Raw genomic sequence first — 18,858 nt, forward strand, 5'->3', positions numbered from 1 at the left:
CAGGGTGTGGCGAGGTGACTTGGACTGCTTTGTAGCTCCATGATTTTGATTCATGAACATATGACTTCTTATGACCTGTAGGTTTACAGCACGCTTGCGTAGGACTAAAAAAAATCTAAAGTGCTAAGAGTTCCTGGTAAAGCTACAGTGTTAGCCACAAATCTCTTGTCGAACAAACCTGAGATGGCTCATTGTCTTATTCTCTTATGATATTGTTCTGTTCAAAAGTCAGCAGCGATAAAATCTGGGGGAACTAATTTAATCTTCCTGAAGGTTTTCAATCACAGAGGGGGGGGAATGACTTGACTCCTGGTGCTGGATACTATTGCTATCTAGGATAGTATTGATACGCAGTCTTTGAAGACGTCTATAGTTTTTAGACATAATATGACATGTAATAATTCTACACATAACTGACTGTAACCACCCAGACACACCAGTCAGCCGAGGGGGAAGGAATACAATTGTGCACGCAACTCTTACAATTATAAGATCCAACACCACACAGGTAGTTTTTTTTTTTTCGGTACGTGCATGATGATGAAAAAAAAACTCAACTCGTTATCTGTACAAAAGTAATTGCACTGTTAGTACTGTATAAATCCAGTGGTTTCACAAAGAGGTGTGCTGTTGGTCACAGACTGCAATTGGATTTGCCAACCAGTATAACTTGTTTTAACTAATAATTATAAGTCTATGTATTTCAATTAAAATGTCTGAGAAGCTTACATTGCAACACTTTGCTAAAACAACATTACTGCTAATAAAAGGGAAACTTGTTCTCATCAGTGTGACTGCAGTGTGTATGGTGTACTTTTTTTGTGTGCGTGCGTGCGTGCTTGCGTGTGTGTGTGTGTGTGTTGTGGGAAATCTTGGCAAGGTTATCCCATCTTGTTACCACGAGCACTGGCGTGGAGCATATTTAGAAGTGAGATGGGGATCTCCTGCTAAGACTTGGCAACCCCATCAAAGAGTTTGCCCAAGGGAAATAAGCGATAAAATGGGGAGGAACCATTAAAAGGAAAATAATGAAGAGACATATGAGACGCTCAAAAGCATGTGTCTGTGTGCGCTCAGGGAATTCAAATGCTTTCTTCAAAGAACAAGCAGATCTTCCTCTTCACTTTGTTTCCAATTAGTTTTACAATAATGGGAAATGTTTTCTCCTGCTGAGTGCCTGTCTGTTGCTTATTTGTGTGTGTGTGTGTGTGTGTGTGTGTGTGTTTTCACTATGCTCCATGTCTTCCTGCACACAAACAGATGTGAATGCTGAACACTAAGCTTATGTTTATACACATCTTTAGATTGAAATGCTTATGCATCACTTGGCCAAAAGTATGTGGACACCTAACCCTTACACCCAGATTACTTTAAAAACGATAGTGATAAAAAACATTGTTAAGGTTACATATACCATAATGACTACATATAGACACTATATATATTGCATATCTTCCTGCACCAGGGCCAGCCTCCCACACTTGGCGGAAGCCCTTCTCCAGTAGCAGGATCTCACAGTTACCCATAGTTGTTACTGTTGCTGGGATTGATTTGGGGACGCGAGTATGCCCCCCAATTTTGCTTCCTAATTTTGCTCCCTATGACTCTCAGCATGTGATCTCCGTGTGCGAATGCTTTTCTGTAACCACTTCAGTTTGGCCATACACACCAGTGTGAGGAGGTGGGGGTCATGTGTGTGTCTGGTTTGTTCTGAAAATTTTACCTATACCCCACTGTTCAGAAAAAATGTTACGTTACCAAAAATTCACCCAGAAAGAGAATGGCTTCCCTCCCTCTGGTTCCCTTCTATTCTCATCCCAGGGAGTTTTTCCTTTTAGCCGTAGCTCATCAGGAACAATCTGATCATTATAATTTATACATATTTCCTATATATATACAGTTTTTAAACTTAATTTCGTATTTTTTTTATTCCGTACAGTTGCTTTGTGACTGTTAAAAGCACTATATATTTAAAAAACTTAATTAAACGTTGCATTTAGGTATTATGATCTTGATAATATTGTTGAATGCTATCTTTAAGGTATTTGATAATCAATAGCTCTAGAATAACTTGGCCTTTCTTTGAAACTCCTTGTATGCTACTAAATTATTGATTCACCTGTTTAACATCACTTGTTTCTCATTACCTTGTTATTTCTACTTTTCATATTGTTATTAGTCTTAAACTGACGATGCCCCAACCTTTTTGAGCCACCAGATTTGAAATAAGTGCAAATGATTAAATAGAACTTTCTTTCGTCTTTTCCTGTCAAAGGATCGTCACAGCGACCATCTGATCCTCACAGAACTTGGCACAGGTTTTTATGCCGGATGCCCTTCCTGAATTTTATGTGTTTGGGACTGGGACTGCATGCAGTGGCTGGGTAAAATGGAGCGTGGCAACATGTGATAATCATCAAATAATGTGTTGTTGTAGTACAAGATTAAGAGACTTTATGGACGATTTCATTTTGGTTTCATTGGCAATTTCCATTTCTATATAGTACCAACTTTTTTGGATTTGGAATTGTAGTTCCAGTAACTCTTCCAGTGCACTCCCAGTGTCAGTCCCCAGCCCTGATAAACTGAAGAGGGTGTGTCAGGAAGCGTACCAGACTGGGTGATTTATGGTTGTCACCCCAATGCCCCTCCCACACACATGTACCCATAAAAACTCCACTAAAATTGGGAGCAGCCAAAACAAACAAAAAATATCCTGACACATGTGTTCAGTTATGAGGATGAGTATTTCTAGGGTCTCTGCACTGCCCTCATGTCATAAACCTTGTTGCACTCAATATGAAATTGAACTCTTATTCCATGTCGACGTCGAGACCTTTTAATCAATTATTCTCTCTGCATTCACGTCCAATTGCTTTATAAGCAGCAACTGAGGTTTAATGCCAATTATCAGTGTGTATGTGGGTGGCACAGTTGTCGGGATCAAATGCCAACTGAGTAAAGGAGGTTTATGGATTTATTGCTTTATGATTATGTTCCCACAAGAATGATTCTACTTTAATTTCAATGTAGAGACTGAGGGAACATTAGGCCAAGAAACAGATGTGGAATACAGAGGAGAGACTCCATGGACACACACGTACACCAGTATACAGTATACACTACACACACATGTTTACAGCAGACAGTCACAGACAAACAAATATTTCTGTATACAATATTTCTGAATACATAAACACGCAGAGGGCTGGCTGGGATAAAGGACAGCAGGGGAGAGCACTCTGTCTGTTTAAACGATTCAAGAATCAAAGAGCTTTATTAATCGGAGAGGGAAATTGCTTTGTCTTAGTTACAGTTGCTGTTTCAAACGAGTAATTAAAAAGTAATAAATGAAACAAGGGGTATTAAAATAACTTTAAAAAGCGGACATAAAAGGGGGGGGGTACATAAATAAACCTGGTATTTACCTAGTAAACAGTAAATCCCGTATGGCACTAATAGCACTTGGGTTATGACATGATATGGCACTTAGGGGAAGAAATGAGAAGAGAAAGAGCATTGCACAAATAATCCAGTTAACGATATTGCACTTGAAGAGTGGTAAGGCCCAATAGTACTGGGAATTGACCGGGGGAACAAGTAATGTATTATTAATAAATATTATATAATTACAGACAGTCACTACCCACCCAGTGTAAACATTACAGAGATGTGTAACTTTACGCCAGTTGGTGGAGAGGATGTCCTGTGGCGCTCTGTAGAACACTTACTGTAGTAGTAATTAGTCTCTGGCTGAATTTGTTCCTTTGGTCGGAGAGCACGCTGAATAGCGGGTGAGAATTCTGGACAGAATTCGTCTCTTTGCCACAATCTCAACAGAGACAAGCTCCATGCTTAGCACAGATCCGGCCCTTTTAATAATCCTGTCTACTCTCATTCTGTCAGACTTTCGTATTGCAGCCCCAACAAACCACAGCATAAAGAATGACACTAGCCACAATGGATTCGGAGAACATTTGAAGAATGGAGTTGCAGACATTAAAGGATCTTAGCAACATGTGTTGTCCTTTCTTGTACATTCTCATTGGGTTAACACACACAATCCATTTCCCAGAACACCACCGTGCATACTGTACTGGCATTAGTCTATAGTGACATCTCCATAAACCCATAACTCCAGGACCTAAGCCCTTCCTCGGCCCCACATCGAGCTTATAGCGAACATAACACAATCTTTTCACACCTGCAAATAACTGGGCTTGGAAAGAGGTCATCCATCATAATGTTCCCACAAAAGAACGAACTAATAGTGTTTCATTTCAAAGAACAGGTAAGCTTCATATACGTCAAAAATGTCACCCGGGTATTACTTACAGCCGGGGTAAATGATAGTCTAAGTGCAAGTCCTTTAACCTTACCTCCAGGGTTGAGGCTTGCCTGGTATGCTGTAGACGTTACACCTTTCAGATATTTAGTGTTTATTTTTCTCTCCTTGATATTGTTATCTATTATTAATTACATCAGAGCATTTGTGAATGAATAATGACCTTATTTATATCAAAGAGTGAAGGAGTGCACATTTATATATATATGTATAAACTTTCCGTACCCACTGCACTGTATATATATATATGATATAGGAATGTGCACTACATACTCACACAAACAAAACAGCAGCCTCTTCCACCAGGGTGTACGTCACAAATTATATGATATTTTAGACCAGGGAGTGATAAAATTAGTGGTTAGTTTAGTTTGGTAGACAAGACGTCTACCGAAAACCATAGCAATGTTGGCAATTTTGAACTCAAATTATTGACACCCACTATTTTTATTAATATAAGGAACTTATCATATATAAGAGTCACTTCTTTTTTGATTTAGATATGGCTAAATATTTGACAATAAGTGCACCCTTTACTGGGATTTCCTTTTAAAAATATTTTTTAGTGTAGACCATAAGCCTTTAATTAGATACGACCTCCTAGTCAGTATGTTATTCTCAGCACTTCTCATGGACAAAGTGACAATTAAAGGCCTGTCGTGTCTTCTGTCTTCTTTCACTTCCTTATTTAAAGTGCTCTCCCACCCTGGGAGCCTGTGATTCAAGAGAAATCCAGGATGATCAGGAGTGAGAGAGAGAGAAAGGAAAGAATGTTTGCAAGCCTTATCTAAGACACCGTGTATAATACAGAACAGAAGCCTTGCTGTGTTTATCTTTATCTTTATTTATGCATGTTTCCTTGAAATAAACTCAACCCCGAGACGATGGATTCTCATCACACTAGCACACCGAGTGTTAGAACAGTACACCATGTTCAGATGCAGGATATCTAAACCAGAATCACAGATTTTGTAATGACACAAACCAGCAGAATGCGTAAAATTAAATAAAAACAGGACCCTTTTTAAAAATTAAAGCAATGGTCCTGAAACAATGAGTTCTCTGCTGTGCAAAAACCAAAACCCTAAAGTAGAACTTCAAGTACTTTTAGATGTAATCTGATATTAACCATATTAGCGTGTGGATTTTATGCGGAAATGATCCGATATTTGCACTTCATGCAGTTTTTTTTCTAAAAGAACAAATCCACAACTCATAAGCTACTAATACATATCAATTTATTTAATATTTCACATTTAAAATAACATTATAAAATAACATGTGTGCATAGAGTTTGCATGTTCTCCCTATGATTGGTGTGTTTTCTCTGGGGAGATCCCAGGTTCAAACCCCACAACCACCAAGTTGCCACTGTTGGGCCCTTGAGCAAGGCCCTTAACCCTCAACTGCTCAGATGTATAATGAGATAAAAAAAAAAAAAATAAAAATAAAAAAAAAAAAAAAATATATATATATATATATATATATATATATATATATATATATGTAAGTCACTCTGGATAAGAGCGTCTGCCAAATGCCTAAATGTAAATGTGTGTGTGTGTGTGTGTGTGTGTGTGTGTGTGTGTGTGTGTGTGTGTGTGTTTTGTGATAAATTGGCACCCCATATTATATATACAGGGTGTGTATATAGACTTGTGCCCTAAATCTCCTGGGACAGGCTTCAGACCCCCTGACCCCCCACCCCTGTATACAGGATAATGCTGAATAGACGATGAGAGAGTGAGTGAGTGGTACGTATTTATGCTTTCTGAAAAAGGTACTGTGCAAGTTTGGTCAAAATCCCATTAATGTCCTTTTTGTCCAGGAAATAAAAATTACTTACAAAATAAGAAAATTACTTGTGGATTTTCTTACTAGTTATAACATCATAGTGGCAATCACACATAATAGATAACACTATAGCAATGTCAGAAATGGTCAGATGATAAAAGAATTATATCCATTACTAGGAAAGTGCTTCGGTCTATGTGTTAAACCTAAGCAAAAGCCCTATTCCTGGGTTTACTCAGCACCTCAGTAGCTTTCCTTCTGGCATCTCCACTGGGGAACACGTTGAGCTCCATCTTTTATTTCAGAAGACAACTGTAGTACATTTGTGCCATCTAGAGGATAGTAACAGTGCGCTCAATAATCTTTGACATATCAAAGATTCTTTCATAGTCCAAGAATTACACTACCGATTAAACGTTTCCGATTAAAAACCGATTAAACTGTTCAGTATAGAATAATTGGACCAAATAACTGTAAATTGATCCTAATGGCAATAGCAATGTAATCAGCTGCATGTAGGGGCAGTGGTAGCGCAGTGTGTTACTGCTCTGTGCTATAAAGCCTTTAATCCTGTGCCACAGTATCATAGCTGACAGTTCTACTCTGGAATGACTTTTTTAAGGTAGGATATGTGGGGAAAAGAATGTATAGGTGACAAATTAAGACTGAAAATGAACTGTGCTCAAAAAAGACAGAGCAAATCACAAATGAAACATAACTGACCCCTCCTTTAAGAGAAGCTGGGTTTCAGAAACCACAGAGTTGAAGTTCCATAGGATACAGCACAGTGTACACATTAGTGGACCCCACATCCCAAACCCAACACGTTCACACCTCATGACCCATATAAAGTAAAGAGACATGTCTGCATCATATTTGCCATGAAAAATTATTTGCCCCCTTCCCAAATGTTTTTTTTTGGCATATTTGTCACACATAAATGATTTAAATCACCAAACAAATTTTAATATTACACAAAGATAACCCTAGAAAATACATGTAAATGCAGTTTTTAAATGATGATTTCAATTATAAAAAAAAAAAAACTCAAGAAAAATCATGAATAAACTGTGATTTTTGGAAAGCTTAGTTAAATTTCGCTTCCCTTAACCAGGCCTGATTATTGCCAGACCTGCTGAATCAAGAAGTCACTTAAAGAGAACCTATCTAAATAAAAACATGGTAAAAGATCTGAAAAAGCATACGATCAAAAGATATCCGCGAACAAAGTGACATGTATCACCAAAGTAAGGGTTTCTAAAAATAAAATAATCACAAAGGAGCCAATACTTTTTCACAGCACTGTAGTAGCTGGGATTATGCTGTTAATGTGTCATGTGAAGAGGCAATACCTATTTAAAAAAAAAAAAAACATGCAACATTCATGGTTCAGGATCCGTCAGAATCAACTGTATTTATGTTTCAGTGTTCTATGTTTAAGAAGCCGAAATATATCCTTCCGTTCCAGAAGAACACCCAGCCATGACCTAACCATGGATCTGAACAATGCATCTTCACATATTATACATATAGATGTCCTGCTTTATATGGATGAATGGTTGGAAAACCCCAACAGCACATCAAGAGCCAGCAAAAGCAACAACAACTTTCGTATCTTTCAAGTCACGAAAAATGTAAAGTTTAACAACATGTGTAGTGTATCAGTTGAATTGGCATGTGCAAAATGAGAGAGTAAATCTGAGAGTAAAAAGAAGACTCTAAATACCACTCCATTGTCTATTAGCTTCCTTTAAATGAAATTAATCTTAACTAGTGCTACAATATTTTCCGGAATAAAAAAGTCAAATTACCTAAAGGGAATATAGAAAGGGAGCAAGAGGGCAAGCCTTCATGCTTACTGTAAATGCATGTCTCTGTGCATATTTTCACAATCTTTATCTGTTCTGGACAGTTTACATATGAACATCTTACTTTCAGCTCCTCTCCTTACATATTACCCAAGAAGGTGTGGAGAGGTGGAGAGGACAGAGCGCAGTGGAATGTGTCAAGTCATGACATGGCTGACATGGTTAGGGGGAACCTATTTATACTGACACTCAGTTACAGAGACAGAGAGATAGAGAGACAGTTGGTCTTCACCGCTAATTTGCAACTCTCACGTCACCAACGATTTGTCACTATCACTCAGAATTATCTGGACAGTATGGTACAATCTTAGATATACAGTATCTTCTACTAATTAAAAGATGAATAATCCCAAGTCACAAGTCCCCCTTCCTGCTGCAGATGAAGATGTACTGTATAGAGGGAAAAGAGACAGGCATGTGGTTCATAGGAGTGCAGTTGGAAAACACTGCAAGACACTGTATTCCACTGTATGTCACTCTTTACCAGCGTGCCATCGTAGATCTCATTTTGCAGACACGGTTATAATAATAATGGGCTACTGAACACTGATCTGTGTGGAACCTTGGCGCAGGTTCTCCTTGGGTTGGAATGGGTTTCATCTGGATTCTGTCTCTGTAGTTGGCCTGGCTTTACTAAATTGTCACCGTGAATATGTGTAAAGAAAAAACTCGAGTTAGACCGATTTAGGGAATGATGCATTTAGACCACTTAAATAGACTAATGCACCTCTATTCTTTCTGAAGAAAGGTACTGTGCAAATTTGGTGAAATTCCAATGAACGGTTTAGGAAAAAATGCAAAGAGCAGATTTAACATCCTCCCTAAATTTTATTATTATTTTTTTTATTATTATTATTATTATTATTATTATTATTATTATTATTATAGATAAAATCCCATTTATTTAGATTGAAATTAAATAGCTCATGCACATTTATACTTCCTAATAAAGTTTATATGAAGGGTTGGTCGAATAGTTGGAAGAACATTTAAAGACAGTAATGTGTAAAGACAGTAGGTAATGCTAAAGCAATGGAAGTGAATTAAAAAATACATTTAAAAATCATTTACACAAGTGAAATATTGTCCATTGCACTCTGCTTCCCCCTGCAGGATATGAATGGAAATTTACAAACAAAAAGTTGAAAGTTATAGTTTGGGGCGGCACGGTGGTTAGCACTACCCCGCCTCGTGCCATAAGTTTACTGGGATGGGCTCCAGGCCTCCCGCCACCCTGTAACAGGATAAAGCGGTATAGACAATGAGTGAGTGAAGTTTCTTACTAGTTATAACATCAAAGTGTCAATCATACATAACAGAAAACACTATATCAATGTCTGGTACACATCACAAGAAAATGACAAAGCTAAATATACATCTATCCTTCTTAGTAAAGGTTCAGTGAGTGTTTGGTCAAATTCTCATTAATGATTTAAGAGGAGCTGCGAATAGAAGAAAAGTGTGACATTGACGAACGACAGATATGTGTCATCTATGCTTTGTAGGAAGGCGACACAGTTATTTGTTATCAGTGAAATATCAGAAAGTGAACATTTCTTAAAATATTTAAGCCACCGAAGTGCATCAAACATGAAACTTCTTTGTCTAAATAATTAGAGGTCTAAATAAAGAAAATGCCACAATAATGTAATTTATCATGCCATGACCCTGGGTGTGCCAAGGTGCCTATGTGCCAATGCCAATGGCAAGCTGAGCCCATGCCATTAGATTTGTAAGCTGGCATGTTCAGAACCTCGGTAGATCACCAGATTTACATTTAGATGTTATCTTTGCTTTGATCTTTAAAATGACATTTGCCCATATTTTCTTACACAATAAGTCTTAGCCACGTAACAGCATACTAAGGTTTCCTCCCAATCATTTAATAAGCAAAGCAAAACAACTGATTTAGTCACATGACAATTTTATTAGACAACTATTTAGCTAGAAGATATTCTTGCACAATACTTGTGTTTATTATCTTTAAAATTATGCTTATTACCCACCAATCAGTATGATTTACTATTTTTTTTAAAAATCAAATTAAAAAAATTTAGATTTTTATTGTAAATGTCTGTTTGTTTTATTGTTTTTCTTTATAGTCACACCTAAATGCATTAAATTCACCCTCATAACACTGGGATTAAAGTGTCCATTGCAGGTCATTGTGCACACACATTCAGCCATGTTTACGCACTTATTCACACCTGGGGCAATTAATCTAAATTGATCCAACCAAGAATAGAAAGAAATTGAAGACCCTGGAGGAAACCCAAATGCACATGGGAGGAACATGCTCAGAAATTTCCCTTGAGCTCAAGATTGAATCAAGAGCAAAAAATCACAAGTCATTGACCCGGAGTATTCTTAGATTTGACTTTCAACTAAATAAAGTTAGCTATATTTTTAACCTGCTTTGCACGAAACAAAAAGACAGTATGCAATGACATTTCCATCGGGATCTCCAAGCTGTTTTGAAATACGTCCAACCTTTCTAAAACTGCAAACCGCTTTATGCAGGACAACGTAATGTTTCATTCAATGCATGCTCTGTTTAACATCGCCTGCGTGATTAAGAAGTGCTTTCCAAACTATTACTTAAATTCTTAAAAGCATCATGATTATGAGTGGTCCATTTTCAAATACTTTAGTTCTTTACACTTTCTTGAAGGGGAACCGCTCTGGAACAGGACCAACAGGGAGCTTAACTGCCTTGCAACCTTCACTCTAAAAATAGATGCTTGCGATAGCACCTTCCAGTACTGCCAGGAGAAATAGTTGTTCCTGCTGTTCGACCCCTGAGCCATAGCTGTTTCATGGCACACCGCCTAGCCAAGAGGTAATCTCATTGTCGGTCAACAACATACCGGGTATGCTGATGAATAGTAGGCAGTGTTTAATGGATTTCACGTTTACTAGTTAAACCTGCAGGATTTTTCATTAGCTACTGTACATGGCTCAAATGGTTATCACTTTTATTTTTTTGCTTATTGCGAACTTTTGGGAATGGTTTCTTTCAACCATCAAGCAACAACATAACACATCTGTACTTACCTGACCAAAGGCTGGGGGTTTCCCGTCACCCTGCATTCTAGAGTGATGGGACTTCCCTCCGCTACCTCTTGGCTCTTAAGCTTCTGAGTGAATCGAGGAGGTGCCATTGATCCATCCGTGCTGATCTCACCAACCTGGTGCTCGTTCCCGTCTATTTCCGACTCTATCTCAGGTTTGCCTTCAAGACCAGCTGATTGGGGCACTTCTGGAGAAAAAGATGCAGATGATGAAGAGGACTGAGCTTGCTGCATTGCCAGTTTGTGGCTCTTTGGAGACCGGTAGCCACTGTCGGGTGAGGAGGAGTCATCATCTTCCTGGTGATCAAAACGGCTCGACCCTTTAAAAATAGAGGAAAGCTCCTCAATGAAGGTGGCAGCCCGGCTGCAGAACTCAGTGGTAGAAGCCGCTCGCTCATTGACCTCCAGACCTCCATGGACCAACCGGGGACGCTCCTGCTTGTACATGGGCACACTAGGCTTGGGGTGGGGTGGGGGTTCGGGTTTGTTGAGCTGAACGCTCTGACTGGATGTAACCTTGACAGATGTAGCTTCAGCTGGATTTGATGAAGCCATTGCAACAGAATTGTGTAGCGTGCTGCCTTTGGTTTGCAAATGAAGAGGTGGATTCTCTGTTGCAGTTAAATGCTGAGGGGTGGAGTTCAGGGAAGAGGGTGGGGAGTGGAGTGCTGGCTCAAATTCTTTGGGTAAAGATGCAGGAACGGGCACATCAGAGAAATCACAGGGATCACCTGCGTCACTCATGGCTTCTCGAGCCAGGTCCAGACTGCGGTTAATCTCATCCTGACTTAGGAAGGCAGAGAGTTCCAAAAAGTCCCCGTCCCCCCCTTCAAACTCTGCCAGGTACACTTTTCCATCTGAAGATGCCTCCAAGAACACGTCCCTGTCCCCATCCTGAGACACACCCCCTGGAGGACACGCTTCCTTTAGAAGCACTGCACGGGGGAGTGTGTCATTCCAGCTCCCATCCTGCATCCTGCAGTAGAATGAAGTGCACACACACACACACACACACACACACACACACACACACACAAATCAGTGTAAATGTATAAACTTTTAATTAGAAAGTATACAGTTTAATATTTCTGTATCATATGATGTTGATGTCTCCAACAGAAACTGTATCAGACTCAGCCCGAGATCCTGCTCTAAGAGTAAACACACTGGTTCGACAGGGCAGTTGTTATACAGTGACTCAGACATTCCTCGGGCACAGCTGACGGGTATTAACTAAATAGATTAACTCTCATAAAACACTACACCTGATCAACCTCTATTACTGTTATCACATGACATGATTTATTCATTCTCATTAGGTCTGGTCCCTTAAAATAACATTAATAATAATTATTATAAATAAACAAATAATAAATGCAGCATTGGTTAGAACAATATTTTCCTATCCAAGGTATCTAAACACCATTTGTGATCAGACGTTATACACAGCTAAAAATGTTATTTATTTATTTATTATGATTATTATTATTATTATTATTATTATTACTTATGGCTTTACATTATACAGTATATAATATTGTAGCATCTCTTTCGCAAGTTGGAAATGAGTGATCTGTCGATTTTTAAAGACCAGGCATTCCACTTGCTGAATGTTCACAGGAGCGCCTGCCGTGGACTCCGAGCCACCTTAAAACGTTTGAGCAGTTCAAATGTTTTACTGCGACTAAGAGTCTTAACACTGTACTGCGGTTAAAGTTGGCTGTAAATATCAATCACTTTTACATCTTTATTCACCAGGAATATAATCACAAGTCCCGGTTTGACTTGAACACCCTTGTATTTAAAAATAATACATTTCACGGTAAACAATTAGCTTACAGTCTGAAAAAAAAAAAAAACAGTCTCTGCCCTAAACATATCAAGTGTCACAGAATGCCTATGAATACACAACTGTGCATATCTGTATGTGATACACAAATAAGACGTCCCAGTTAGTGCTTGTCTAAGATACATAGATCAGGATTTCTGTCAGGAGACAAGTGTTCTACAGTATATTAATCACACCAACACTATAGCTTTACTTTAATAGTAAGTACAGAGGATTTTCTGAATACAAGCCCTGGAGTCAATTGTGAGTGTATTGGTGTGTGTTTGTATATGTGTGTGTGTGTGTGTGTTGGGAGCGAATGTGATGGTGTGACATTCTCTCTCTGTCACGGCGACCTGGAGGCCAGCTGTTATTTTTAATCCCAGAGGGGTACGTTTCACAGCTTTAAACTCTTACACTTCTACAGATAAAACAACAAACACACGCCCTCAATTTTTAAGCCTATTATTTAAATGGAAATGTAAACATCTCTGTGGAAATACTTAATAATTCATAGTGGAATGCAAACAGATCAACAGCATGAAGTAAAGCCAAATTTGCCTGGTGTCATTCTTTCATTCATTTATGGCACAATGGATATAAAAGCAGTGTGTGAATGTTTAAATAGTTCTAGCTTAAAGCACACATAATTCATAATTCATTTCTTAAACATGCAGCCAAACAAATAAAAATGTCTGCTAATCACGTAAAGGACTTCCAGGTGTTTAGTAGAATTAGAGACTGCAACACATCAAATTCAGGGATAAAAATGAATGTTGTTAGTATTTGGTATAAGAGCTGATAATATTCTTCTTTTTACCTTCAAATATTTTTCCTCGAACTTCTGTCCCACTATGTCTAAGTCCAGTTTTTCTGAAGTTAATGACGGTCAGTCAGGTAAAGCACAAGATTTTTCCGCACTAGTGTATATCTTGTCTTTGTCTTTTCTCTCCCTGTCTCTCCTGTTTGGTGTAGACAAGCAGGAGTTGTACAGCGAGCTGATCAGTGCTGTGCAGTGGCTGAGGGTGGCCTGCTGTCCCACCTGTCCTGAGCCCTGACGGCTCACCCGGCGCCGCTATATTTGGCCCACTGGCTCAGGTTTCACAGCTAGAGAGAGGGGAAGGAAAAAATTGATAGAGAGGCGGCTCCTTACCTCTAACATCACAGACATGCTCTCCCGACAGTACAGCGTTTTTCAGTCTTAAACTCATGTTCACACACCTTAAAAATAACTTTTCTGTTTCTTCCATCTGTAGTTGTTGTATAATTGGTGGTATACAGTAGTGTTCAGCAATGTCACCTCGCACCTCCGGGATGGGGAGTGTGAATCTCGACTCACTGCTCTGTGATTTGTGGATTTCCTCCAGGTACTCTGGTTTCCTCCCACAGCCCAAAGACATACATGACTATCCACATTGTATGATTAGGTTGTTTGAGTAATGTAACACCAACACTACCATGACCACTGACTTGAAGTCATAGGTCATAGAGATCACTGCAGCCAACCATCACTTAGCAATAATGGATAAATAGATGGTATATCATTTATAGTAGATACTGAATAATATGCTGCAGAATGCAAAACTGAATCAGGATCAAAGATTAAAGATCATGCATCATGTAAGCATAATGTAAACAAAACCCACAGTATGTTTCTAGGAGTTCACTCTCTAGTACCAACAATGGTCCAAATTGTCGAACCATATTGACGCTGTCAAGGGGTTTACGATGATTTTAAAGTCTACATTTTTATTAAAATGCAGCATAACATTGCGTTTATCAATGCCAATATAAATTACTATGCCATATGGTTAAACAGTGGGCACTTTAAGACTCCAGAATGTCCCCAGGATGTCTACATTTAAGACCTGAAAAATCTTAACACCTTAGACATCTTCTCAAACTAAAGTCATCTTTAGGGGTCTTCACAGAGCAATAAGTCATTGAGGGATGTTTACAAATAAGGGACGTTCAAGTCAAACCGGGACTTGATTACATTTCTGTTAAATAAACGCGTAAAACTGATTGACATTTACAGAAGACGTCAATACAGTAAGAATTTATTGGACGTTTAGGAACTCACCTGGGAGTAATATAACATAGAAAATTATCCAATGTCTTTTAAAATGATGTACATGTAATCAAGCAGAAATCCTATATAAAGTCCAGTCCATTATATTTGTTCTCAGCTTTTATGTTATTTCGTGAAAGTTTAGACAGACATGACTGACCCTGATGATCTAGTCTAAAATCTTTCTTAAACTAGAACCTAAATTTTAAGAAACGTCTTTGTAAATAACCAAATTGCTATTTGCGCTCACACCTGTCAAGACCATGAGTGTGTGTCTATTTTTATAAATATCATTATATAGCCTTGCTATAAAATAAAGAGACATGAATAATAATAATAATAATAATAATAATAATAAAATAAACATAGTGAGAGTTAAATCAGACGTCCATGTGGGCCAGTTACATAAAGCACATGCTGAATATAGCATCGCATGGCTCATACAGGCCTGACACAACACACTGCTTTTAGTGAGGCACAAACACAAAACATATTTAATCTCACTACCATATTTGCGTGTCCCATTTGGCATTTCCGTGTAGTCTGGCCAGCTTCTTCATCTGATTTAACTTTGCGCTGTCTGACATGAGGCCAGTTTTTAAACTTAGAAAGAGAAACGGGAGCCAGTCTGCTGTTTAATGATGGCTGACTAGCTGCAGAGGTGCTTGAAAGTGACCACGGTGACTCTGTGTGAGTCCGAGAGAGGCAGCGAGGCTCTATTTAAGGGCCCTTATCATATTCGCTGCTGAATGTCTGACAGCTCGGAGCTATTCCCGTTTCCCAACAATTCACTGATTGCAGTTGAGCCATCCTGACTGTACACAGAGGAATGTCTATCATGAGAGGTTTATCAGAGTGTGACCGTGATCACAGACCGGTGCTGTGTGTCGTTTGTGTCATGTCCCAAGCACTAACGCTTTAACAGCCCTCATTTAGCAGCCTGGGTATTCCTAAATCATAAGTACAAGCGTTTATATTTTAATATTCATACTGTAGAAGTCCTATGTATACATCTTTAAAACAATGTTAGATCTCCAGTGATTGGATGTTTAGGTTGATTAGGTCCTGCTTGATAAATCCTGTATACATGGCCATAACTATGTATTGTATTTAAACCAAGTAATTATGTACTAAAACAGCTTAATAAGGTGTGATAATTGTGCTATGCCTCCAAACTAAAGTGTGCCGTATCTGATTAATCTTAAATTGTGAGCATTATTAATGTTTAAAGGCACAGATTATGCTCCGAAACTCTCATGGAAAGGAAGTGGAAATTAAATAAATTCATCCCCAGAGCAATTTAGTGAAATTTAAAAAACGACCACAACAATATATTATACTAGTGTTACTACCTGTCGCTGGCGGTTAGGGAGTAGAAATAGTTTAAAGGTTAAAGCTAAAAATAAGCTGATCAGCTTTAATGCACTGTACAGTGATATCATTATTTCAGGGTGAAGCCCACGTACATGACTGTCTGTCTTTCTGTACAGCAGAACTCTTTGCCTAACTTACAAAGCAATCAAATTTTGTAATGTTAAAGAATAAAAGTTTTTAAGAATAGAATAAAGATAAAGAATAAGTTTTGTCTTGGAACGACTCCAGCATGTTAGAATTCACTCATGCCACTTTAGCATTGTTATTTCAGCGGTAAAATTATTAACTAATCCGAGTAAAAATGTTCAGTTTAGATTCAAATAATATCTATAGGTGCTGGTGTTTGTTTACATTGAGTAACTAGCTTACTACAGTAGTAGCTTATCTTAAAGTAAATAATAATTAAATTATGACCACGTAACTGATCATAACATCACTTTTATTCAAAATTTTGATTTCAGTTATGGTGCCAGTTAAACTTCAGACAGATATTGAAGTACTGCAAAAGTTTCTTTCAATGCTGTCCAGCAGTCGATTTAAGACGCGCCCACAGTTTGATGTATGAAAGGTCGCTTATAAAACTTGCACAAACTTGCACATAACTTTACTTCTATTAACATTTTGATTTCACTTATGGTGCAAGACGTAGTTTTCATAGAGTATGTCCCATTTTTCAGAGTAAGCCATGATAAGTCATGCTGTCGTGCCTGTGTCTTGAGGATTGTAACAGCTTGTAGATGCATGACGGTCATTCGTTTGCCTTCCTTCCACATACTCTGTGCATACACAGTAAACTACCGCGTTGGGTGGCTCTGTTGAGTGATGCGTATATCCACAACCCCCTTGAGGCAAAAGCGCTGAATGAGTAAAAACAACTGGTAGATGCTGTCACGTAATCTGGCTGGACAGACAGAAAGACAGATGCACATACAGACAGAAATTTCTCTGAGACTGGTTTCGGGTCCTCCAATGTATGAAACATAAAGATATTATTGAAAGAGTGTGTTCTGACCAATGTACAGACAATTATTTTATTCATATAGATTGTTATACTGTATTTCTAAGTTTAGGTTGTTTTAAAAAAGCTACAGTACCTGAAGGGCACTAGCATAGTAAAAAATATTTATATAAAAATATTATACACAGTATGAGTGCAGATCAATCCCTTTTATTCATTATTACGCAGATGAGGATGGGTTCCCTGTTGAGTCTGCTTCCTCTCAAGGTTCCTCTCTATTACCATCTCAGGCAGGATTTTTTTTTTTTTTTTTTGCCACTGTCACCCTCGGTTTGATCATCAGGGACTATCTAATCATTTTGATTCATATAAACTTCCATAATTTATGTTGATTGTCTAAAGCTGCTTAGCAACAATGATATTTCTTAAAAGCGCTATACAAAAAATTTTTTATTAAACTGAAAATTCAGGGGATATTAAGATTATTTCTAGTCAAATGTTACTAAAATTGCAAGCTACAATTTCTGGATGCATTGGCAGATAATTCTACTTCTTTCAATAAATAAATTCCTAAAAACTAGAAATTTTAGATATTACCTTATTGTTTATTATTAGTTCTGAAATTAAAAAAGATTTAAAAATATTTCACTTGCTAGGATACCTTTTAAAGTTTATTTTACAAAATTCACACAAATGTAATATTCGAACAGATTTGAAATCATTTATGGGCGTGGCTCCACTCAGAGTGGGTGTGTTCATGCTGGCCCTGCCTCCAATAACAGTTTAATGATGTCGCGTGCCAGGCGTGGTGTAATTGGGTCCAGCAGAACTGATCACACACATTCACATCACCCCTGCGCACAGACTTACACTGCATTATCTGTTATTTACACAATAATAGTGTACAGTATATGTGTTAGGGCCGTAAAAAATAATGCACTAATCTGAACCTTTAGTCCGCATGTTGTCTAAACTAGCTGCACATGTACCAGAGCTTACTGAGAATTATGTGCAAGTAAAAATGGCACATAATGGTTTAATCATAATAAAAATATATATAATTAACATCTATGAATAAAAAGATTATCAAGACAACATTTATTATAAAATACTTATCATCCTGCTTTCTGTAGTAAAAAAAAAAAAAAAAAAAAAAGAATGTTCCAATAGAATTTCTTTAAAAGAGAAAAAAAAATGAGGAAACATAATCTGAATACAAACAAGAATTTCTGCTGAATTATTTTTGGTATAATTGCAAGTCCAAATCAAATGCAGTTATTTCAGGAGGAGATACAGGAAGAGCAACTGTTTTCCTTAACATAAGAAAATAATGGATTTGACAGAATAATATTTAATTAACAAAATTACATGAAATTAAATTACATTTATTCTCTTCTCTTGTTAGCTAAAACATATTTATGATCTAAACCCCAGACTTGGCATGTACCATGGAGTTTTTTTGTTTGTTTGTTTTTTGTCCCTCGTCAGTGTCCGTAGCTAACGAGATGAAGCTGCGTTCTGATTGGTCCGCGCTGACTGTGACTCTGTT

The 18,858-nt window shown here is 37.8% G+C and overlaps 1 protein-coding gene across 3 annotated transcripts in view; it reads right to left on the reverse strand.

Annotated features, from left to right (window-relative positions):
* palld (palladin, cytoskeletal associated protein) overlaps nucleotides 1-13,926 on the reverse strand; it is an 88,867-nt gene extending 74,941 nt beyond the window's left edge. For 2 of the 3 annotated variants that reach the window (XM_053488776.1, XM_053488777.1), the window contains exons 1-2: nucleotides 13,727-13,910; nucleotides 11,062-12,054 (exon numbers count right to left, since the gene is read on the reverse strand). In XM_053488776.1, the coding sequence (XP_053344751.1) occupies nucleotides 11,062-12,053 (992 nt within the window). In that variant the 5' untranslated portion in view covers nucleotide 12,054; nucleotides 13,727-13,910. Of the gene's footprint in view, nucleotides 1-11,061; nucleotides 12,055-13,726 lie in introns of all 3 variants that reach the window. The other variant, XM_053488774.1, reaches the window with a different exon arrangement.
* Between the last annotated feature and the right edge of the window lie 4,932 nt (nucleotides 13,927-18,858).

This window comes from Clarias gariepinus, chromosome 27 (assembly GCF_024256425.1).
Source record: "Clarias gariepinus isolate MV-2021 ecotype Netherlands chromosome 27, CGAR_prim_01v2, whole genome shotgun sequence".
Taxonomy (NCBI): Eukaryota; Metazoa; Chordata; class Actinopteri; order Siluriformes; family Clariidae; genus Clarias; species Clarias gariepinus.